Raw genomic sequence first — 24,752 nt, 5'->3', positions numbered from 1 at the left:
ATTATTCCTTGCAGAAGGAAGACTTCTGTAAGCACATATTCAGGCTAGCTTGTCACCCTTTCTTTTCTTAATAAGTTTCTAATCCCTCCGTTCAATTTCAACCAAAAAGAAGAATAAAACTCTCAGAAGTCAAGAGGCTTGACTTTCACTACCAAAGCAAAGACCTAGGAAAGATCCCAACAGAAAGCAGCAGCAGTTTGTGCTGCTTGGCCAGTTGCCCCAGAGATTGTACAGAACAGAGTGCACATCATTGGAGGACGTGGAAAAAAGCTTGGGAACTGTAGGACACGCCATGAAAAAAAAAAATCACAAGCTTCTCCAGGTACCCTGCACCCCCACACACTTTCTATAAATGGTAGAAGTGGAGAAAATGGAGATGAACCACCTTAATGATAAAAGACACATTTCCCCAAAGCCCAAAAAATTCTCCCCTTTGAGCTTTAGACATGAAATAAATAATACCATGAGAACATCCAGTTTTCAAAAGAGGCATTTCAAAGACACATCTGTTAAATGGATTGTAACATATTTTAAGTAAATTCACCCTTAAGAACTTTGAATGTGACCTAACATTAACTTGACCAAACAAGCCAGCCATTTCCACTTCAGCTGGAAGGTCAAGGTCATCTCTGAAAAGAACGACACCCATTATAGTAATGCAAATAGCTTTACAGATGTTTCTTGAGGAGGCCAGAACTTTCCTCCAGGTGGCACCGAATTATGCCAAGACAGGTTCAGACAATGCTCAGACTGAAGGTCAGGGAGGAGTTCGATCGGCACAGAACGCTGGTCAGAAGAGCTGCTTCCAACCCCACCACCCCGTTCACAGAAGCTGAGCCTTGAGTCTCAAGTGTTTTCACAACATACTGAAACTTTATTTTTATTAACATTCATGAGCAGAGGCACTACAACCATTCATTCAGTTTCCCACTTTTGTGGCTGACATTGCTAGTGTTTCAGAGGTACACCTCTGGCTGAAGCTTTTCCATAGGTAAAGCACTTAGTCTTCCTTTCTATGTAGAAGATAACTTATCTGTGAACACTTCCAAATTCTGTCCAAATTACTTGACTCAAAGATTAAGGGAATGCTGTCCATCAGTCCACAAATGCACAAATTTTACTTTCATTATGAAATCAGGTTAAATGCACTTATGAGCTTGTCCTCTTGAACACAGGACCCTGACACAAAGCATTTACCAGGCTTAAATGAAAGGATATAGAAAGAGAAGCGCTAAAGGTATGGTATGGTTCCTCCTTGCCATTACCTAGCCATGGAATTACAGGTTATCAATTGACCCACGGAATGCAGAGGTACCTCAGAAAGCCTTATTTCAGACTATTTATAGCACCCAATACTAGATACACACATCTTGGGCAATATATAAAAAGAATAAAACTGACATTTGGAAATTAAAATACGGGTACTATTCTGATATTTGGGTACCTTTCCTGTAATTACACTTCCTTCAGTTGCTATAATTTTTTTTATACTATCTATAGGGTCAAACTTTGTAGTAATGGTTAGACTGTGAACCTGAGTAGCAATCACAGATTAAGTGATTCTATATATGGTCCTGTATCTTTATATACATCATCCTACTATTTTCAATGCTACTTAGACAAATATTTCATTTTCATCAAAGGTCTAGAATGAGGATCAAATAAAACCAAAATACAATTAAGAAAGAATTTGATGTGTAAAGGTTTTAATCATATCTCAAAATGTTCAATGTTTTCATCAAGCAGTGTAACAGATAGCCCAGAAACTCCTTTTTCTGGCTTTCTCCTAACAGCCCACCCCTGGCCTTACGCCTACACTACACCTCATCACTAAACAACAGAGGTGCAAGGACTGCATGTTAAAGCAGGAGAGAATAGCCACAAGAATCTGATGGGGAACCCGATGACAGTATATGATCAAAACATGCATTAATTGACTACACTTTCAGGCTAACTTCCAAAATGCACATTTAAGGACAAGTCATACAGGTTGTTCTTGCCTAAGACAGGTATTTCAGCTACTAATCATAGAGGTAAAGCAAGTAGAAAACACTTCTTTCTCTCAATCTACTGGCTTTTCCATTCCTCTCTCACCAGTGTATATTTTAAATGAACTCATAGTACTAAAATGGATTCCTTTATGTAGTGAAATAAAATGAACAGTAGCACACATACTAGGAAAGTTGCCTCTAGTGCAACCATTTGAATGCTCAAATTAGTAACAGACACAGTGCTCATTTTCCAGTGGCATCGCACCCGCTCCTTGAATTCACTAAGAAAACAAAGAATTATTTAAAAAAAAAAAGTCATAATCAATATCACAAATTAGCAATTCCCTACCTGATAGGGAATCTTTTCAGCTGAGTACGAGTATTACAGAGTAAGCTATTAACTTGAAACTGCTAAGAATAGCAAGCCTCCTAGTATCACATTCAAAGCAATGTGACCATCGTGCAATTTGCTAACACAGTGCGACAGGCCAACTCTGGTTTCCGAATCACTTTCAGACTTGCTCCTATGCACAACAGTACTCATCTCTAAGCAATTTCGTGAAAAGCTGAGTATTTCTGATGGAAAAGACATGCATTGTTCCATGGCTGACATTCATGGGACTTCTCATGTTATTCTGCACTTCGCTCCTTGCCTCTGAGCTGTTAACTGCAGGTGACTATACCGCTGGGGAAAGTACACCTTTGGAAATATGTAAGACTGGAAAACCCTAGTCTTATAGGAAGTATTTTTCCTATTTGCATACTAGCAGGTCTTCAGCAAGCATGACCACTGTGCATCACCTTCCTCAGTATTCTCTGCACATGTTTTAGGATCTTGCCCTGAGTCTAAAATGGCAAGGAAACCTCAAGTACAAGCTTAAAAAGGACAAAGAGCAAAATAAAGCCACTTATGCGAGGCCTCAAATGAGAAAAATCCATTTTTCTTTAGAATGTATTAGCATAATCACAAGACCTTACCTTTGTCAAACAGAAAATTCTTCCATTGATCACGCAGAGAAACTCATGGAAGAACACGAAGAGTCTAACTCGGACGTATGAATGTCAAGTACCCAGGGAAATAACACAGGCCTTAACATCACCACTGGCAGTCTCCAGTAAAATGCATATTAGATTGTGAAACAGACTACAAACCCCTTCCTTCCACTGAAAACCAACTAAACCAACAATTCCTCAGCTTTTTACATTTCCTTCACTAGCTACTGTGCTCCATTGCTCAGTCCTGGATGGACCATTGAGGTAGCGCAGTATAAACACAGCTAATCTACCTCACCCAAAAACCGGAAAGCTTATACCCAGAAGTACAGTGAGCCATCACAAAACTGTTCTGTGCCAAGCTTCTTGCTTTTCCATTTTCAAAGCTCCAATAGAGAAGGAAGGAATAGAGACAGTTACAGTTATAAAAAAAACCCAAAACATTACTGCATCTTCAGGGACAGAAATATCCAGGCAAACTCACCACATTTTGTTTATGGTTTAAGTTTGCTCTGTACCTTTCCACAAAGAAATAATGGAGAGTCCCTGTCCCAGAGATCTTACCGTCTATTTAGACAAACATAAGGATGAAGGCTGTGGGATGCAGCAAAATACAAAGATGCAAGCTGTTAGGTTGACTGCTCAACAATTTAATGCATGTTTTCATTCCCCTTGTGTGTATACTTTGAAAACACAGGTCAGAGCCAAGTAGTCAGAGTAAATAACTATTTGTATCATTTTAGTGAGACCACTATATCGTTTCTCTGCTGTTACTGTGGCTGCAAAACTTGTTCCAATTCTATTTTCTCTCCATGTGACAAGATTTGTTATTCAACAACCTTTCCCTTTCCAAGGCGGCAGTGAGAAAAGGAGCAAATTTATACCACTCTTCCTTGTCATTTGCTTTTCTTTGTACAAAGATTTTCACTGTGATGTGAATTTTGTTCAAATTAATTTTCAAAAATAAATTTCCTCTGTTCCTGTAGCTCTACGTGAGCATATATGCCAGCATACAGCAACTCTAGAGCAAACTTCTACAACACATCACCTTTAGTACAATATTCATAACAGGCTCAAAACACTTCAGAGGAAGGAGCAAGTGAAAGGCTTTTAGGCAGCCACAGTCCTGTTTCATTAAACTTGCATCCCTTCCATCATCATCCCACATTATTTAGTTTTACTGAAATATTCCTGCATTTTCTCCGTTGGCCCCTGTTTTTATTCAGAGCTTTTCTGGATAAAAATCTCAGCTGTTCCTGAGCGAACAGATATCCCCCTCCTGCCTAACCACTTACATCATCAAAGGAATTATCCCCTTGATTGCCCTAACAGTACATTAGCAGTTAAAAATATATATATATCCTACCACTTAAGCTTGCCTGCCTGAAAGAGCAGATGATGCCCACTCGAGCAGCTTCTCTACACTCAGATCCCACATCAATTTCCATGCAAATTCCCCAAAGAGAATGACTACAAAGACTAGGCTCCTGCAAGCATTTAGAGCATAATTCAACATGGTTAATGAAGGAACCATGACACAAAACAGAAAGAATACCAGTTAAATATGTCAGGCCTTAGCCACATGAATAGAAATTAATATGTACATATAGATACTATCAAAATCATGAAACAACTATGGGCCATGCATTAGTAAATACAACAGCTGTAACACCACAAATAACCTTGAATCCTAAAAGGTGAAGGAGTTTAACAGACAATTACACAAACAGCAAAAAAGCTACTGTTAACTTCATCTCAGGAAAAAACTGGTGTGGAAAATGAGCATAGGTGACCTAGCTTCTTGTTCAGTTTCTCTTGAGTAGATACGCTGAGGTGCAATCTACCTCAGTACTAACAGAGAGAAAAAAGTTAAGCTTCAGGTTAAATGACATCAATAAAAAAATTAAAGCAACTGAAGGAAGTGTAATTACATGAAAGGTACCCAAGTATGAGACTAGTACCCATCTTTTAATTTCCAATCGTCAGTTTTACGCTTTTCACTCACTGAGACAGAAGTATCTAGCATTGGCTGCTTATCAGCGCACGCACTGGCAATTTCAGCCAGTTTTGCCCACAAAAGACTTCTGAGCTGCAGTCATCTCGTTTTTACATGCATTTTCTGTCTTTATCACTTTATGATCTGTCATTAAAAAGGGTATATGAGGCAAATAGCGATTTAAAAGACTACTTTCTTCCTCACAATAAAATCCTTTTAAAATATGTTTCTGTGTTCATATGCTCGTATTTCAGTCACTACACACGGGGAAAATGATAGAAATGAACCTAACACTCTACTCCCATAACTACATAAAAATCATAAACTATTACTCATAACCTTGCTTTTCCAAAAGCAATACTCGAATTATCATGTGTGAAGTGAATTACATTAGTTCCCTAATTACATATTCTTTTCCCATTACCCCAAAAATTGGTATTTGATGCAATTGAAATGTGCACAACACGTTATTAATCACTGTCAACAATGTGAAAGGTTGCAAAGATAACTACTCATCATTAGAGAATCTGGGCAGGTGGCCAAAAAGAAAAAACCCATGGATATTAACTTATCATCAATGGTTATGAATAGTTTTTGGCTTCCAAAGTTCAACACTCAAACATCTGACATACTGCTGAGATCTGCCTCATGAAAGCCTTGATTTCAAAAGGGTTTAACTGCACAATGTTCTCTGTTAACGTAGCATATGTGGCAAGGCATTATGACTGACAACGTGCTTGGACTACAGACACCCAGTAAGTTCAGATATTGGAGTCTAAGACTTGATTTCGAACAATTTGCTGAAGTGCACAGTCATGTTTTCCTCTCAAGTGTTAATGATGAAGCTAACCTATTAAACAGTCACAATGTTGTTTTATGTTATCTTTGACATTATCTGCAAAGGAGAACACACTATATTACAAATAAAAACAAACAGGCTTTATCCAGCCATTAAATACAAATCAAGATTGACTGTTTCTATTAGTTAGATGCCACAAAAAATCTTAAATTGGAATCCACATTCTAGTTTAGCAAGAATGGATATAAGAATAGAAATTACCTGTAATAATGTAAAAAGCACTCTAGATTACTAATCTTAATTGGCTATAAAAGATATCATTAAATTCATTATAGGAATTGACTTGCAATAGACTAGTTTCAGCACACCATTCTCTTTCAGAAGAAAATTAGTCATTCCAAACCCCCAAACAAATTTGGCCATGATATCTAGACAACCTTTAAGTGTGCTAAAAACACATGCAAGCTTTAAGGAAACATAATGACATCCTGTTGTATCCTCCAAGGACCACACTAACAGGCTTTGTATTACCTCTCTTCAAAAGGCACGTCCCCAACTGGTCAGCTAGGGCAGCAGTTACAATACACTCTGGAGCACTTCATGCAGCATGAGGTTGTTAACAGTATATATTGAGGTTCATCAGGGATGAGGGGTTGTCTTCCTGACCCCAGGAACAGATGGAAGCCTGATAAACTACTAGGCAAATGAAGTACATCTACCAGCATTAACTGTGGTGCGCACAGCACTTGCCAGGGCTGAGAAAGAATAGACTCTGTCCTCCTCTAACCATTCCCTAGCTTAAACTCTCCCACTCAGAGAAGATTCACCGCAAAAAAAAGAAAAATAACTTTTCTCTGCCCTGAATATTTGAAGGACACTACTGAAAAGGCTTACTGTAGAAGTTGCAATCGTAACCACTACTGCAGTTCATAGAAGCAGGACGCAAGAGACCTTTACACTACTCCCTCATTCAAAATCATGAACTCTATGAAATAAATTAGAGGTTTACTTTGAAGACACCTAGTAAGATAAGCTAATTAGCATGTTTAATTGGTTTATACATGCACCTCTTCAAAGACATTCAAAACATCTCAGACCAAAGCCTTGATCATAAAGAAGTCCTTCTGCACTTCATAGTCACTAGCTCTTATTGCACAGCAAATGTTATTACTCATGCTACATCACCTTAAGGCAGAAGAAATGAAAGGGAAGAGAGAAGGAGAGAGGCAGAGCAGTGATTGTTTCATCATCTTCAGCAACACGTGCAACTCAAGGAGATTAGAGAAAGTTATTCAGCTGTCCTTGCTCCCCAAGCGCACAAGGCACACACACCTCCGGAGCAGCACAGCACATCCATCGCCCAGTCACTATTTTCAGAATGAATCAAACCCCAGGAATTGTCTGTACTTCAATACACAAACGAAAAGCCATCTATGGAACAGTAACAGCCACTTACATATAAAGAGTATTTTGGAGGGGGGTTGTCGTTTGGTTTTTGGGCTGGGGTTTGGTTGGGGGTTTGTTTTGTTTTACAGAAAAAAGGACAAGCATATAATTCAATTTTTAAGTAGATTTCCTCACAAGATGTGAATGCTTGCACTGTATTTCCTGTTGCTTACCTTGTGTTCTAGTCTGCAAGACTAGAAAAAGTATGTCTCATCTTTCATAAAGATCATCGATTTCTAACTCCCATTTTACTTATAGCAACAACAAAAAAAAAAAAACCACAACAAAACCCAACAAACCACAAAGCCAGCACTGCAAGACATTGCAGGAACAAGAGGAAAAGCAAGTACAAGCCAGTTCTCCACTTTCCCATCCTCCATCACCCTTCCCAGTCTCCCCAATTCTGAGATCAACCAAGTATCTTGGAGCCACATTGCCCAAAAGCCACAAGGGGCCATGCTGCCAGTCAGATCCATTTGAAAATAATGCCCCCCTCCAAAAAAAAAAATTATCTTAACCCAAGGGGAATCCAATACTGGGTGTGCATCTTATTCTCACCCATGTAGGGAAACACCAAAGGAGTCATCCAAAGGACACATTAGCCCTTGAAATGCAAAGCTGCAGCAGCAAGGCAGCAGCAGACCGAGCAGTCCAACCCATCTCACACACACTCAAGATTAAGGGGTTTTTGTTGGTTTGAACTTTTTAGTAAAGCTCCAGAGACGCCTCTTGCTATTGGAACACACACAGGTTGGGCCAATTACTGCAACCCGACCGCAGCGCTTGCCAGTTCAGACCCTACAATGACAACGCAGTGAGGGAGCTAGGTTTGCCTTTCACACCTCAGCACTCTACACACTCCTCCTGAATCAAAGAGCTGCATCCTTCCTCCTATTATTTCCAATCACCAGAAACTAATAATCTGCTATATAAAGAGATATACACACAGAAAAATCTAAAAGCTACATCTTGCATTATCTGCAAATTAGATAAAGCCAGGTAAGTACAGGAGACTACCAACAAGACATCGTGTTTATGCTGTTATGGATTACAACGTATGTTAAGAAACCTGGATTTTCTGCTAACGTCACTCAACTGTCATTTGGAGGTCCCAAAATGCTCTGTAAAGTGAGTATTACTCCATGCTATAGATAGGAAAGACCAAGAGGCAGAAGTCTTTCACGTTATCTTTCAAACTCCCCCCACAAAAACATGTTGTGGTCTAGGAGAGAGAGAACTGTGTAGATTTGTACTTGACACCTTATCTTTCAACAATATTGCCTCCTCAATTACGTGAACAACAGTTATGACACTATCATTACGCAGTATGTAACTTCTGGCTCATTTTGATTCTGTCAAAGCATCAAACACCTTTGCTTCAGATTCAGCTGCTGTAAATACAGTGAATGACATCAGACCACCCAGCATCAAGATTTAAAGTTCCAGGCTCTTACGAAAGCAATCTTCTGCCTATCTAGAAAGATCCCTGTATGTTCATGCTTCCATCTATTTTAGCAGTTCACTGTGCTGTACTGCACTCAAAGTCCACAGGCAGTTTATACAAGGTGAAAAATTTCCCCCCACACAACTTTCACCCTTTGCCAGCGGGTCTATTATGTCTTACCAATTGAGTTTGAAAAGGATGCATCCATGTATTTATTCTTCCCAGCTGACAAATATTTATGAACATTTTATTCCAGTCCTCACACATACATACTATAACTAATCTTCCTTTTATTTAGGCAAGCATCTTAAAGGAAAAGGAGTGTGAAGACAGGCTATTCCAGTTGCTGAGCTAGAGCTCCAGAAGTCAGCATATTAAGCAAAATTATGTCAGTTTGGAAGGCAAATTAGAAGAACAGCAGCAACAAAAAAAACTCAGCACATGAGACACAAGTTTCACAACAATGAGGTATACTAAGTACTTAAAGCCTGCAAAAACTAAACGTTTGAAAGAAAAATCTCTTCTGGTGTTCGGTCATGGTTTTCCCATTCACCAGGACGTGAGCAATCAGCCTAAATAACACTAAAGCACTACTTTATGCAACTAAGAGATAGCTGATGCAACTTTTACTCATTTCTAATATCTTATATTGATTTTCATCAAGGCTGTCACGTTTTCAAATGAGCACCATCTAGTTTGTTTGCTTGTCTTAACATCCATGTTGAGGACCAATGGAACAATAATGGAACTGAAGTCCTTTTCCTGCCCATCTCACAGAAAATTTAACTACAATCCAACCTCCCTTACCCAAAGTCTAGCGATTCTGCAATCTCTCCAGTTTCTAACCTCTCTTATTTCTACTCTGTTCACAGGATTTACTTAGAAAGTTTGAATATCACCATACTAAATTGAAGACATTTTTAAAAAATCATTACCTGGTTTGAGATGATACAGCAAAAAAAAAAAAAAAAAAAAAGGAGGAAAATGAGGCACCTGAATAGGGAAAATTCAAGAGACACTGAAATAACATAGGCAATTCCATCTGCCTTGTTACATTTTTGGAGTAGTCATATCAGATGCATGTTGTTTATCCAAAACAAATCCTCCAAGTTACTGAAGATCTGATAGTCACTGCTGTCATCACAATGAAGAACTGAAAGACTTTAGAAAATAAACTGCAAAGTCAATGCTCGCAGCATGTAGAGTTCTCATTTTCCACCTATAAATGAGGTTTTCCATAACAAGCTTACCTTGTCTCTGTTGATTTCTCAACTTAGTCTATTATCAGATCTCAGAAGCCCCTCAGCTCCCTTGAATACAACTCTGATTTTAGTGCAGAACACTTGAAAAATAGCTACCCAAGTTCGAGCACACATTCATTACCATCAATGTGCAATAGCCTCAAGAGACATCCACGCATCATATTCTGTTAGCAAGAAAAGGAATCACAGTCTTCAATATTGTGCTATTTTTTTTCCCTAATGCTTCAAGGACAAGCTAATTTTTAAGCCAGATCATTGCTTTCTGAAGGACGAACGACAGGCTTCTGTAAAGAAAAAAAAACAAAGACCATCCTCTCACCGACTTTTACTGACGCAGGAATGTTGCAGGAGCCTCTCAGCAGATTCCCAAAGACAGGTCTGGTTCTCATCAGAAGCTGCAGTAAGTTCCCGAGGAATGGGAGAAAGGTCTAGGTATCTACACTGGCTCCTTCTCCCCCATAATGCTATACACATGCCTTTTCCACCTCAGACTATGGTTCTTTGTCACATCCGACCTTTGGGTTACTTTACATCGCCAGAAAAAGAGCAGAAATAAAGAGCAAACTGTCTGATGGCCGAAAAGCTCAGTGCGAGAAAAGGCAAGACACTCAGAAGTACTGCACCTTCCAGTTTTTCTCTACAAAGAAAAAGTAAATTATGACTTGATCTAGAAAAAGAACAGTAAGATATTGCACTACAACGGGACTTCGGGTTGGGAGAATAAGTTAACATAACTCAGTTCATCCATCTCCCATTTAGAGTTAGACCTTTAGAACGTAACCTTTAACAATTTTAGAAGTAAGTATCCATCTGTAACACTCCTATTTTACTACCAGGTTCTGTCACATTTTAAATATTCCTTTCAGCAATCTTTGAAAATAATATGTGAACTTCAATGCATACACAGACATGATGCTTTTTTGAAGAGAAATACAGAGCTAGGAAACACACATTTCTCACACTCACCAAAAGCTCCTCTATCCACACTGAAACCTATAATAGTCACAAACTGCACCAGTAAATATCCTTTAAGTTGCTGTAGTACTGGATCTACACCTTAACCCAGAAATCTAACTTCTTCATTAAAGAATATACTGTAGCTTTACTGCTACTGGAAGTTGTGTCGCTAATATTTGTTTCTTAAAGTTCTTATGAATTGCTGTAGTATGCAAGCATAAATAAATCTTTACCACATCTGTCAAACTAGACTATAATCAACCAGAAAAAAAACCCAGCACTCTGTGCCTAAAAATAAATACTGACAAATGCATGTCTGTCTCTCCCTAATGCCTCCCTTCCTGAAAGACCCTTGAGGTAATCTTAGCTTTGCAATATGCCCTAAAATTAGTAAATAAATCAGAATTATCACAGAGACTTTTTCCTTTACATCCCTTCCCCCTTTTTCTCCATCCTCTTTCCTGCCACTCCCTTCACCAGAAATACCAAAATAGAGAGCGGACCTTGGGGATGTCAAATTTGCTTCCAGGCACAGACATCATGTGAGGCAATATCTGACTGTCCAATATGAATTTCCCAGCTATTGAGGTTTCGAAGAATTTAATACCATGGCCCACATATTATTCCATGTGACAATTACTTCAAAGCCAGAGGCTAGCCATTTGCATAATAATGAACATTTTTCTAAAGAGGTACGCAGGAAACTACACGGTAACGAGTTCTAGTGTATATTATCTGAAAGTCACATTTGCTTTACAAAAATAATCAAAACCACAACTTCTAATGTTTACCTACTTGTCCCTTTTATGTAACGGACTAAGAGACACCTGTCCTAATAAATGAACAAAACCCCATAGGACTAATTTTTGCAATACCAAGTCACCTGAAACTCAGTAATTTATGTTGGACTGTTCACATGTGTAAGGACTGCAGGAGTGGGCTGCCTTCTGAAGCTGTGCATCAGGGGAAATGCATCCTATGGCACAGAAAACATGGGTTTGCTACATCTCAATCACAGAAAGAATGAGGAAAATACAACTATTTCTGCTAAATCACTGTATCAGAAGGGAAGGATAGATGAGGTGCATTTCACAGATAGAAAAACGCTTCCATGAACACTTTGGAATCTGGCAAGTCAGAGGTAAATTTTTTACAATCTAACCAGTAACAGAAGAACATTTCTTATAAGGCAGGGAGTTCTCCACAGCATCCTATAAACCATGCTTGATACAAGGCTTTTCCTTTTTGACATTCAGAAATCCACTTTATTCTGAAACAGGTGCTCTTTATACTATAAAGAATATATACTATACTACATAGCACTCACCTGTATTTACTGCTCGAGCTTTTTTGTTTTCACTACCTTTGAAGTTAGATTGATGAAGCCATTAGTATCTCAGCTGTCAAATCCTCATTTATACCAGAGGATGTGCAGAACTAGAGGAACAGGCTCACGAATGGACCAAGCCACAGCTGCAGCACCGAGTCCAGTCTCAGAGCTTTCTCACTTCAGCCCACACTCACATTCACCAGCCCCAGACAAGGAAACCCTGAAAGCCAACTAGAGAAGACAGCATTCAATGCAGAATACCACTTCTCCATACAATCCACAGCAAGTGGAGATCTTCCACAGAATCAAGGTGCCTAGCTGAATTTTAAAATATCCCAGCTAATTTGGGACTTGTAATCACCCGAGATAAGAACAATAATCATATCTAATACCTCAGGGTTTTAAGCCCATTGTCAGCAGCAGCTGGAGAAAGGGCTGCATTTCTTCCCTACACACAAGGCAACAGCTGATGCATCATATTGTTGGGTTTCTAGCTGAAACATCAGATATTGATCAGCGCCACAGGCAGTACAGCACACCAGACAGACTGGTGTAGGATTTGTTTGAGCAGATCACACCAGTGTATTCTTAATCTACCATCAGAGAAGAGGGGAAAAAAAAGCCAGTTTAAAACTATGTAGATACACACATAGCAAGCAGGGAAGTTCTTGCAGGCAAGAGCAGGGTTAGGGGTGTCATACAAAGTACTCCTCAGCATCAACCCTCACTCCTTTGGGACTGGAAATAATCAGCTCTTCCATACTGTTCAACACAGTTTCTGCATACAGAAGTCATTTCTACCTGATTTTTACAGTTCCATTTAAATGACATCTGTGCTTACCTACTGTCTAAACACTCTTTTACACAAGCATTTCCAGAGGCACACTTTCCAGAATTCTGGTATAAACCCACAAGAATAATTAAGAAAAATGTTTCTGATTTTTAGTGTGTTGGGGGAGAAGCAGCGTTTGCGAGGTCTTTCTGAACATACTGTAGTTCATCTCCATGCTCTATTTTTGGTTCAGATAAGGATCCAGAATTGGTCATTCTGCTGAAACAGTTCCATCAGCAAATTTGTAAAAATATTATAAACGTTTTTAACAGAGACTTCCAGAGTCCTGCCCTTTGTAGTGTCATGTTTCATTCGTAACTATTCCATTAATACATAGCCACGACACAAGCAGCAGTTGTTTAGGAATCTCATCCCCTGATCAACTTGACTCCCTCCAACAGAGACTTTAAGTTGCTGTTAATGAGCAACCCAGAATTGTCCTTCATCACTTAACCCACCCATAAGATCAGAATTTTCAGCGCACACCCAAACGCTTTAGAAAGGTGTGCTACACTGTCTTGCAATGCTGCTGTGCTTACACGTGGATATTTTTTCCTCAACCTCAGAACTTCCGATAAACTCTGTAGTCAAGGCAAAATTATTTTCAAAATAATGAACTTCACTTAGTATGAGGAAGAGAAATACCACCTCTACAGATTTTTTTTTTGTTCATCATTTTATTCTTGTTAATTTTTTGTTCGTTATTTTATTCTTGTTCAGTGAAACGCGTTGTACTGGATCAACCAACATGACTTAGAGAGTTCAATTTAGCATCCTCTGTCAAAGGGAGGTCATAGAAGATTTTAAATATTTGCAAAATGAAGAAGAGATGACAAGATCTTCTCAGTGGATTTTTACTGCATTTCTTTTCCCATAAAAGCCTAGTTTGTTCCATTATCAAAACATCACATAGCAGCTTGCTGTAATTTCATAAGGTAAGCCTTGCTGCAATTTATAAGTCGTTATACTTGAGTGCTTTCACACTGCCTCAACAGTACAGCACGCACCAACTGCATTAGTGTCTCAGCACAAAAATCTACCAATAAACATGGTACTCAGCCAACATTACCCCACTTTAAACAACACAAGTTCTCAATATGATAAGGTCACCACATGTGAGACCACTTACGCTCTTTAAACCGACTTTGATCGAAAGGTAGCAGCAAAGTATCCTCAAGCAAATCCGAAATATATCAATAACAACCCAGGAAAAACATAACACAAACCAAAGAGAAAGCTACAGCATATGGCTTCAGGCACATGTATCACGATGACTGTTTCGATAGAAACAAGTCAAGACAGAAGACGCCCCACAAAAAAAGTGTTAGTCTGCTTTTAGCACTGTAAAACTGCAACTCGCACGTTCACCCTTCAAAAAAAAAAAAAAAAAAGATGAGGAAGTTTTCTATCAAGTAGAAAGAGGGGAAAAAACAAACCAACTGGAAGACCACCATCAGTGCCAGATCCACTATGCATCTGTGGTAGCATATCCAGGTAGCTTGAACTGACCAGGGTGACAGTTTTCTCTGCAGGCAAAAACACCCCCCAAACCCCCACACAAAACCAACCAACCACCTACAAAAGCCCTTGAGGTGCAATATTAGCATGCTGCTTTCTGTGCTGCTGACGACAGACAGTCCTTCCTAAAACCTACTAGCCCAACACACCAGGTCGATAAAAATAAATCTCTGCTTATCTTCTGATTTTCAGTTTTTATTAGCGCCAAAAGTTTAGTTGGACAACAGAGCACGTAAGAGCATAAAATATACATTTACAGAGATCCTTCCAAAGTCTAAATTCATTTCACAATTATATTTTACTCATTTAATCAAAGAGGGTTCATTCAGGCAGAGAAGACACTTCCATCACTATTAAACATACAGATTTCTATGCCATGTCCCACTAACTTAGAGCCACTGATCTGAATGAGAAATCAGGAAGAGTGGGAACGAAGGACAGAAATCCACGAAAAAAATATTCCATTCGACTCATCAGAAAATGCATTTAATCAGAACACAAGGCAGTACTAAATTTTTCATGACACAGGACAATTGAGATGTACCTAACTAGATTATTTTAACAGCAGTTTTTACCTGCTTTACAGTGATTTCCTCAAGTCTCCTCTTCAAGAAAAAAAAAAGATATCTGAATTAACTGGTCATAAGCAATCATCCATTTCTGGTATCAAAACAATAACCTACACACAAACTCCACAATTCTATAGCATCACCTCTATCACCCTTGTATTTAAAGACTAAGTTACCAAGGTCATATCAGCATAAAGCCTGCTCACTCTATTCACATTAGTATTCACGTTAGTAATCCTACTACCTTCAGATGGTCCACTTACATGGTTGTTAAACCTGATCAAATTTTTCACTTATATATTACAAGTTGCATGGAATTTGGCTACGTAATTCCCACTAGAGCCGAAGTAAGTTATGCAGATAGATGCAATGCTACCCTGAACATTAATACTAGAGTCCTCAAATTCAGCCTGGAAAGTTAATGTAGTGACGAGTGAAAAGAACCTGCTTCTACTGATTTCAGCAGTGTCAGACACAGCCCAGTTCCTAGTTCTTGAAGATCAGCCAACACACAAAAAGCAAAACCCCATACCTCTAAAAAATAAGCACAAATACTAAATCTTTTCTTGTTTTAATCGATATAGCTGAATAGATAGATACCTAGAAATAGATTACAAAAAAAAAAAAAAAAAAGGCAAATTAAGCTTTATTTCTACACCACAAATGCAAACCTAGCTTTCTGTACTTTACTTGGGAAAGACATGCCAGAAGCATCATTGATTGGTGTACATATACACGCTGATTTCTTACTGCTTCAAAAACACTAAACAACGGTTGACTTTATGTCCATAAAATATATTGTTATAGAAGGGAGAATGCACTTGCCCGATTTAAAGCGAGCTTGGTCTTATTTCTTCCAGCACAAGCCTCATTTCCAGTAACAAAAGTGTCTACTGATGATTAATTTTAATGGCCCTTGATCACACACCCACTGCTCCCAATCAGAAATCTCAGGTTTAGGCTTAAGAACATCAAAGTTTATATTACTATCCAACTCCACAAAAACAAATGAGTTACATCAACATTTTTATTCCAAACTGATTTTTCCCAGTAAACGTAAGCCTAAGTCAGTAACCTTTCCCTGGAAAATTCTATAGGAAATGAAATGTAATACTCTATTAAGACTTGTTTTGCAAACAGAAGTGAGAGAGATCACCCAAGCATGCAGAGTCATTAAAATGGATCGTACATATATCATTATAAATTTAATAATCTCCATGACGGCTAGAGTTCAAGTTAAAATGAATGTCAGCAAAGCATGACCAATTGATGTTATCCCAGCTGCCACTGAGCCTCACTTGGGGTTATATTATACATTCAGAGGCCCCATTCTACATGTGCACCAAATACCCAGAGCCAGGAGCAGATGGGAGATGTAGGCTTCTATACCTATCAACAAGGAGAGACAGACATAATTACATATTAATTTTGGTGCATCAGAACAATTACAGTATACTTTGCTGTCACAGGTCCCAAACGTTTTCCCCATCATCCCTATATGCAGTATAATGTCATATACTTAAGGAGAAAAAAGTGTACTAGCGGCCTCCAGAAATTAAGTCAATAGAAGGATTTTGTATCGACCCTTATTGATTTACTTCAGTCCCAAAATGCTTCATTGAAAAAATTAGAAGGAAGACCTTGTCAGCTTATCACTTAATAGATCATGCTTGGAGCAATTAAAATACATTTAGGACTTCTATTTGGTTCCTCAAATAAATGTTCCCTAAATGTCATTTCTCTCTAAGAAAACAGCTGCATTTTATCCAATTTCTGAAAGTTTTCCAGGCTGCTTAGATTTCTAATGGGGTGACAGGGAAACCGCTTCTATTCTTCAGCAGACTTGACGAAATTGTGACACAAACCTCCCTCTCTCTGAAATTAGACAGCGCTGCTGAACAGCAAAATAATAGCTGACGGTCAATTTTTTTTCCAACTCACTTTTCAACTGAAATAAAAATCATGTGTAAAAGCTACAGAAAAAAGGAGCTCTCCGCACACAAGCTGAACACAGAGTTTTCTATCACCCATCAAATCCTCATGGAAAACAATCTAAATCATTTATACAGCAGAAACACATCAAATTTTACAGTTTGCTTGACTGGTGCCAAGAAAACAACTTTAAAATCCCAATTGTTCACAAGCTACAGTTTGTCTCAAACGGCAACTTCATTTACGTCAACTTAATGTGCAATCCATTACTGTTAAATAATACAATACCACCTTGACACACAGAGCTTCCACAAAGCACTTGTACCAAATAAGGTCGGCCAGCTGCCACTAAGCACATTCCACTGCACATTTTGTTTTGTTTCAAGTCAAAGTCATATTTGGAAACTACAATACAATGCAAACGCTGCCACCAGGACAGTGAGGATACTGACAAGTGTGCAACGTTTTCGGCAAATTTAATCACCAAATCCCAAGAAAGTAATTTTTGTAATCTCTCTAATGATACCAATAAAAAAGTGAAAATTACACTAAAATCAATATCTGACCAGACTCCATATACTTCATTATACTGTAAGTCTCTTCATCAACAACTACACAAAATTCTGGAGATTTTTCCCTTCTTCCACTCATATTACAATTCTCCCTTCGCACAAACTGGAACAAGCCTGAAGAGAAAGACAAACATTTTTTAAAATACATAATCAGGAGAAGAGATCTACAGCTGGCTACGCAGATGAGCAGCAACTGCAATTGATAAAAGAGTTATAAAGAGCTCTTCTGCCACTTGTATCTCATTCAGCAATTTAAGCAGAAAGTGCTTCCGCCTTTTGTCACTTACCCTTTTTTGATCTTCCAGTCCATGTGTCACAGGCTTTCTTTTCTGATGTTGGCTGGATTCAGAGCCAGGTTCCATTTCCCAGCTACAAAGACTCTTCCAGCCTCTTTAAGCTTTCCCTAAAAATCCATAGTATGAACAACAAAAATCTAAAAATAATTAAAAAAAGGCAAGAGAACTCCTTCAAACCTCATCCATGTTTTTTATCATCCTTCTAAATTCTTCTTTGCCATCACTGCTCATTATCTTAACAAGCAGCCATTCTGTGAGCCTCTATATCCTAGTTTAGCTCAGATGCAGGTTTCCATTTACGTGCCTTACAGAAGAATGACAGAGCTGAATCCAAACCCAAACCCAGTAGTTTTTGCCACATTATTGCTCCATCAGCAGCCTTTTCAGTGCATTCCTGGCACGGATAATTTATATGTCAATAAAGGTGTAAATGTGCATTTAATCCACTGTGTTGATATTATCAGCATCCCTCTCTTGGGCCACCTTCCTCCCATAAATCAATGTAAACACTTCAGAGCGATAATTGCCTTTTGCAAATCTAGCAGGTGTTAATTACGTAAAATCATCCATGCACGCTTGTCATCTTCTTCTATGTATTCAAACAAATACCTAAAAGGGGGGGGAAAAAAAGCAGGTTTTATCAGCTTGAAAGAAAACAGCTACTGATAGTCTTTGCCCACCATCAGGAGCCACAAGTTAGAATCAATACAACAATTACATATTTTGTACATATACCCTTCATCGAAGCCTCTCAAAATGCTTTGATGCCTATTTAGCATGTTACCTTGGACAAAACCACACCAGAGTGACAGCACTGTACATCAGAGTCCAGCCTACTGCGATGCCCACTGAAGCCTGCAAGGATCAACTCAAAACTCAGTCTTCCAGGATTCAAGTTCTGGATCTAAAGCCAAATTCATTATTCTTACAGGGTCTCTGACCCAGGGATCTTTCTCCACCGTTTACAAGGTTATTGTCTGTCACCTCCCAAAATCCTGGGCACAAGAATACATAGACAGGTTGTATTATTACTTGGGAAAGAAAGTGGCACCTGAAATCACAGGTTAGCAACTCAACCACCTTAGAATATTGTTCTTTTTGTACTGAGAAGCACAAGTTTACTATAACAGAGACAAATCATTTCCTGAGTTAATTTGTAAGGTGGGATCAATATCAGCATGCTTCAATATGTAGGCACCAGGAAAAGCACATTTATTAAGCTGGAGTTCATATCTAAAAAAGCTAAATATTAAATCAATTTTAGAAACCTTGGCTGAGCATGGTATAAGACCACATATTTAACTTCATGTTGTTGATCCAAGCTCTGGTCATGAGACAAGCACCGAAAAAAACCCAAATTTAAGTGTCCTATGTAAATAAAGAAAATAAAATCATCCTAATAATCAGACATTCTCCCATCACTAAAGGACACGCATCATGAAAAATAGATTTTCTGTAAACCTAGTAGAAACTGGATATCAGTACCCCACTCACATCTTTCTACAAAGCTGCGGGACTACCTGAACTGAATACCCAAATCAAATATATCCAAGTTAGAGGCAAGAAAGATTTTTGGTCAAATGCATAAACAGGTTTCTTGTATGCGCCAAGGTCCCTTGTTATTCCAAGGCAAAACCCACAAGACAACAGGTAGAAATACAGCTTTTGCTGACCACTTCAAATGCTCTTTCATTGCTTCTCACCACGAAGCAGCAGGTCGTTAATCCAGTTCTTTTTCTTCTATCAAGTAAAGAATATGACTGCTTGCAGTGATGTTGCTATGCTTTGCCATTTGAAAATAAACTAAAAAAATATATCTAACCCATTTTATAAAGAAACAAGAGGTTTCAAATTTTACTTTGAACCAAAATCTCCTCCTGATCTGTGGTTCCGCACCTGCTGATATCCATGGAAATCACACAGGTAGCCTGAAGGCAGTAAAGGGCCTCTCACCTTAGCAATAAATATCACACAAAAAAACACCCAACTTTTATAAATATCCTTAAGTCCCACCGATAAAAACTTTTTCCCTCCAGTGATTTCACTGTGATGTGACACATGAGACTGCATCAGTCACATCGTGTAATGCCATGCTGGAATAGCATGACATAACCAGTGCAACTAAGGACAACGCCTCCCTGCATGAAAGGTCCCCTGAACCAGAAAATAAAATAAATTAAAAAAAAAAAAAAAAAAAAGAAGAAAAAGTGCAATCTCTCTGGAAGTTCCTGTGTGCCCAAGTTACAGCTTTAACCATCATGGAACCAGACAGGCTCTCTGGGGAAACATGCAAATTTCTATTTGTAAACAGTACTTGGTATATACCTGTAACATCTGAGCATCCGTTACTGGTTATTTAGTGATGAGCTAAATGAATTAACTACATTAAGTTTCATATAAAAGAAATTACAGTAATAAGAAAAAAAAATATCCTGAAGCCTGAAGAACCATTTCATTCAAATCAGCCACAGAACAACACATCTTAACTAGACTGAATTTATTCCTGCTCCCTCCAACAAAAAGAAGTTCCACATTTTATCTCTACATACACCTAACTGTGGAGATGGATTTACTTACTGCCAACAGTAAGTTGGCATTAAGAACAAAACAGAAACTTTAAGAAGGAAAAAAGTACGGTTTGCTGTCACCACATGGCCAGAGATGCTAAACCCAACAAAAATGCCAAATGACCAAACATCTTTGTTACCTCATTTTTCCTACCACTGCAACATCCAGACACACCAGTCAGGCTCCAGACCTCATTCGGCTATGTACAAAAAAACCTCTGTGAGAAAACAGTGTTAAGAGGTCAGAGCCTAAACCTGACCATGGCTTAAGCATATGACCCATCATCTCAACGAACCTCAGCTGAAGTAAGTGCTTTTAGATTTAAGCCTTAAGAGCTGTAACTGGAGGTGTCCATCCTCACACACAGACCCGAAAGGATCCACACCTGCACAAAATGTCACTCAGAAATACCTCGCCAGGTAACCACATCCCCACCAACACTCCTGCCCGCTGTTCTTTCATTAAAAGCAAAGCAGATAAACAACTTCCCCCCTCCCAAAAAAAAAAAATAAACAATCTCGCAGCATCAGAAATTTTTCATTCCCACAACAGACTACGTTTCCGAACAAGCAAACCAAAACATGCTCACGGCTTTTTCTCTACAAGTTTTTGGGGGTTTTTACACGGAAAATCAAAGCACAGCACTAAGTTTCCCCGGTCTCTAACGCAGCCCGAGGTGAGAGACAAAACCCCGCGGGGACACCTCCCCCCGCGGCTGGCCTGGCTCCCCGGGAAGGGCCAGCACCCCTCTGCCCCCGCAGACAATAAAACTAAAATAAAATAATAAACATAATCCTAGAGACCAGCAGCAGCAACACCCACCCGGTGGCAAACCGCAGGCTCGGAGCGGCTCCCGGCCCCGCCGGGGACCCAGCCCGCCCGAACCCGCCGGGCCCCCCGCTGAGGGAGGGTGGCTGGGGACCCTCGGCCCGGCCCCACACCGCCGCGCCCCCCGCAGAAGTTGCGGCCCCGCCACCGGCCGCTCCCCCCGCCCCGCTCCGCGCCCGCCCACGCCGGCGACCGGGGAGAGCGAGAGAGGCGAGCGCGGAGGAGCCGCTCCCGCCTCAGCGCGGCGCGGCGGGCGGCGCCGGCCCCGCCGAGCCGCGGTGCGGCTGGGGCACGGCACAGCCCCGCCGGGAACGCCGCACACACACCCCCCCCCCCGCGCCAGCCCGGCGGCTCCCCGGCGGGGCACGGCCGGCTGCCGGCCCCTCACCGCCGGCAGGGAGCGGGGCTCCGCCCGCCCGGCGGCCACGGCTCTCCCGCCGCCGGGACAAACTTTCGCATCCCTCCTGCGAACCGGGCGGGCTCCCCGGCGCGGCGGCAGGTCCCCACCGGTACCTGATGGTGCTGCTGCTCTGTAGCGGGGCGGGCGGCTGGGCGCGCTGCTCCTCCCGCGGGCCGGCGGCCCATGAGCCCGGGGCAGGGCGAGGGGCCGCCCTTGCTCGCCCGGCTCCGGCTCCAGCTCCGCCGCTCCGCGCTGCCGCCGCCGCCGCCACTACTCACTCCCGTTGCCCGGGCAACTGCCTCCCGCCCCCTTCGCCTTGCCCCCTCCCTTCTCACTAACCCCGCCCTCGCCAGCCAACCACCAGGACTCCCGCCCTGCCCACGTGGGGCCGGGAGACCAATGGGAGGCGGGGGCTGCGGCCGGCGGAGTCAATGAGGAGCCGCTTTCCAGGCGGGAGCGGGGTGCGAGGGGCGGCGGGAAGGCGCGGCCGGTGCCCGTCCCGTCCCGTCCCGTCCCGTCGGGGAGCGGCCCTCAGCGGGGAGGCGGCGGTCAGGCAGCGCGTCCTCCGCCCCGGTGGCCCCCGCGACGGAAGATGGCGGTGGGCGGCCAGCGGCCACCCGAGCGCGGCGGGACGGTGCGCGACGGCCAGGCGGCAGCGGGGTGACAGAGCCCCGTTAATGCCGTGTATCGTTGGTGCCAAACACATCTGGGTGAGGCGCGGGTTCAAAACCAAGGCTCTGTAAGCACGGTGTCGGCCTCTCGCTGGTGCGGGGGCTTCAATGACTTGGAGCGGGGCCGGCCTGCTCCATTGCCTGCAAGCGTTAACGGGGCAGCGCTAAGGAGACAGGCTGGAGGGAAGGTCCCGGGGCAGCTCCACACCGGTTCTGGAACGAAGCATGGCTGTGGCTCCAGATGGTGGCTCGGGAGAAGCCAGCTCGGGTCCCACACGACTTACCGGCCTGTGCCGGCAGCAACGCGTTCCCTTGGTCACCCTGTGTCTGAGCTAGCCCTGCTGGACCCACACGACTTCTGTGGGGAAGAAAGAGAAAACTGTACCAAATACCATCACAGATGCAAAATCCGTGGGGTTTACATTGAAAGGTTTAGCCTCAAACTGAAATGCACTTTTTATAATGTGAGACACTACGTCTAGACCAGAACAGTACTGTCAAAGTCAAGGCTGGCTGGAGGCCACAGAAGTAGGTAGTGTTGAGGGGCTGTGGATTTCTGAAGGCAATCAGCTGGTCGTGGCTCACTGCCTGCTTGGTCTACAGTCCAAGAAAGCAGGATGGCTACTGGCTACTGCCGACCACCTTCTGAGAGAGGTCAGTGTCAAGAGAAATAGTACCTGTTCCTTGGGAGGATGTATCCAGGAGGAGCAGCTGCCTTTACCCTTCCCATCCCAGTACCAGCCCAGGATTTCAAGGCATTTTCCACATTTTCTCTCTGAACTTTAGCAAGTTCTATACATGATTCTTTCTGTGGCACCTCATTGTTGGGGAAAGAAAATTCAGTTCCCCTTCAAATAAAACTATGACTACAGTCTTATCTTGCTGTTAGCTTTCTCCTCAAGGCTGATGATTCAGCAGAGTTACAGCTTTCAGCCCAGAATCCAGGACATCTGCTAACATGGAACACCAGTAAGTAAAGTTTACATCTAATTTAGAACATTAATTTAAATTTAATGGTTTTTAAAAACATTTTGAATTTAAATTAAATGTTAAAGTATGTGATCTCTGTAAAAAAGAAGTCTATGAACTCAGATTGCCTGAGGTTTTGTTTAAACTTACCTGGAAAAATAAGATGTCACGAACACCCGGGCTGCCGCAGCTCTTGGGACCTTGGAGGACATCGTGGCTTGCAGAAGGCTTCGTTGCAGCGCAGAGTCCCGCCTGTGCTCGAAGGCCTTGGCAAGCATTCGGGGCGCTTCCTGAACGCCAGCTCCTGCAGAAAATGACATTTCCGTCACTCTAACTCAGCTGCTGTTCTTTGCATCTGATGGGTGTTTTGCAGGCAGGAAACAAGGAGGAGAAATTAACCTGAATCCCTTATTTGGCAAATTCAGGTGGTGTTTTAGTTCAGAAAGAGCTGTTTTATAACACATTGGTAAGAAACTAGGCTTCTACTGTAACATTTTTACATTTAGAAAATCTTTTAAAATACGTGACTAGCGGTAGAAAAGAAGATTATAATAGCCTGGTCTGTGATAAAGGAAGATTTCAATTCAATGGGACTGCTGTAAAGGCCCTTATTTATTTTTCTCAGCGGTTGCATTTTGCCTTTCACTCGCTTGCCTGCAGCTTTGGTTGCTGTGGTTTTCTTCTGTAAATTCTTCAAAGTGATGGATTTTCCCTTTGAAAGAATGCTTGACTGCAGAGAACTACAGACATGTAACCTTTTTTATTTTTTTCCTGTGCACGTGTGATGCTTTGAGCTTTGAAAAGGCAGGTGTACTGCCACCTCTTTTGTTAATTTGCATGCCAAGAGCCTGAAAATTTGCATTACTGGTTTCATACTCCCCAGCTGAAAGGACAATGATCTTCTGCTCTTTCCAGTCAAAGGTCACCTGCAAATACATGTTCCTCTCTAGCTCACATTAGGGAGATATTCAGCATTTTACGAACCAAAGAAGCATAAGGCATATTTTTATTGATTAAATGTTATGGTTGTTGTAAGAAGCACTAATGTACAAGGTGTTGGACCTATGTACCCTCACCAGTGCTTACAATCTAGACAGGCAAAAGGCAAGAGAAAAAAACTGAACATTTTAATCTCTATTTTAGAAACAGAATGCCATGGCACAGAGCTGATGAGAGGAATTTGTCAAAATCAGCTCTCCCAACTAACATGAGCATCTTAACCACAAGCTGTTCCCCTTCTTGTTGGTTCTTGTCCTTTTGATGTGTTCCGGCCTGCTAGATAGGTAAAAGTAATCATGTGTTAAGGCTTGGACTCTAAAAAGATAATGATCGAAGCCCAAGTTCTCATCTCAGTGATGAGAACTGAAACTGGGAGCAAT

General features: G+C 41.2%; 1 protein-coding gene across 1 annotated transcript in view; it reads right to left on the bottom strand.

Annotated features, from left to right (window-relative positions):
• Nucleotides 1-18,003, bottom strand: part of NAV2 (neuron navigator 2) — a 400,908-nt gene extending 382,905 nt beyond the window's left edge. Inside the window, exon 1 of the mRNA XM_086472167.1 lies at nucleotides 17,929-18,003. Within this exon, the coding sequence (XP_086328293.1) occupies nucleotides 17,929-18,003 (75 nt within the window). The remainder of the gene's footprint in view (nucleotides 1-17,928) is intronic.
• Between the last annotated feature and the right edge of the window lie 6,749 nt (nucleotides 18,004-24,752).

The sequence above is a fragment of the Leptosomus discolor genome, chromosome 12 (genome assembly GCF_034619465.1).
Source record: "Leptosomus discolor isolate bLepDis1 chromosome 12, bLepDis1.hap2, whole genome shotgun sequence".
In the NCBI taxonomy this organism is placed as follows: Eukaryota; Metazoa; Chordata; class Aves; order Leptosomiformes; family Leptosomidae; genus Leptosomus; species Leptosomus discolor.
This window is presented reverse-complemented; position numbering and strand designations above follow the sequence as displayed.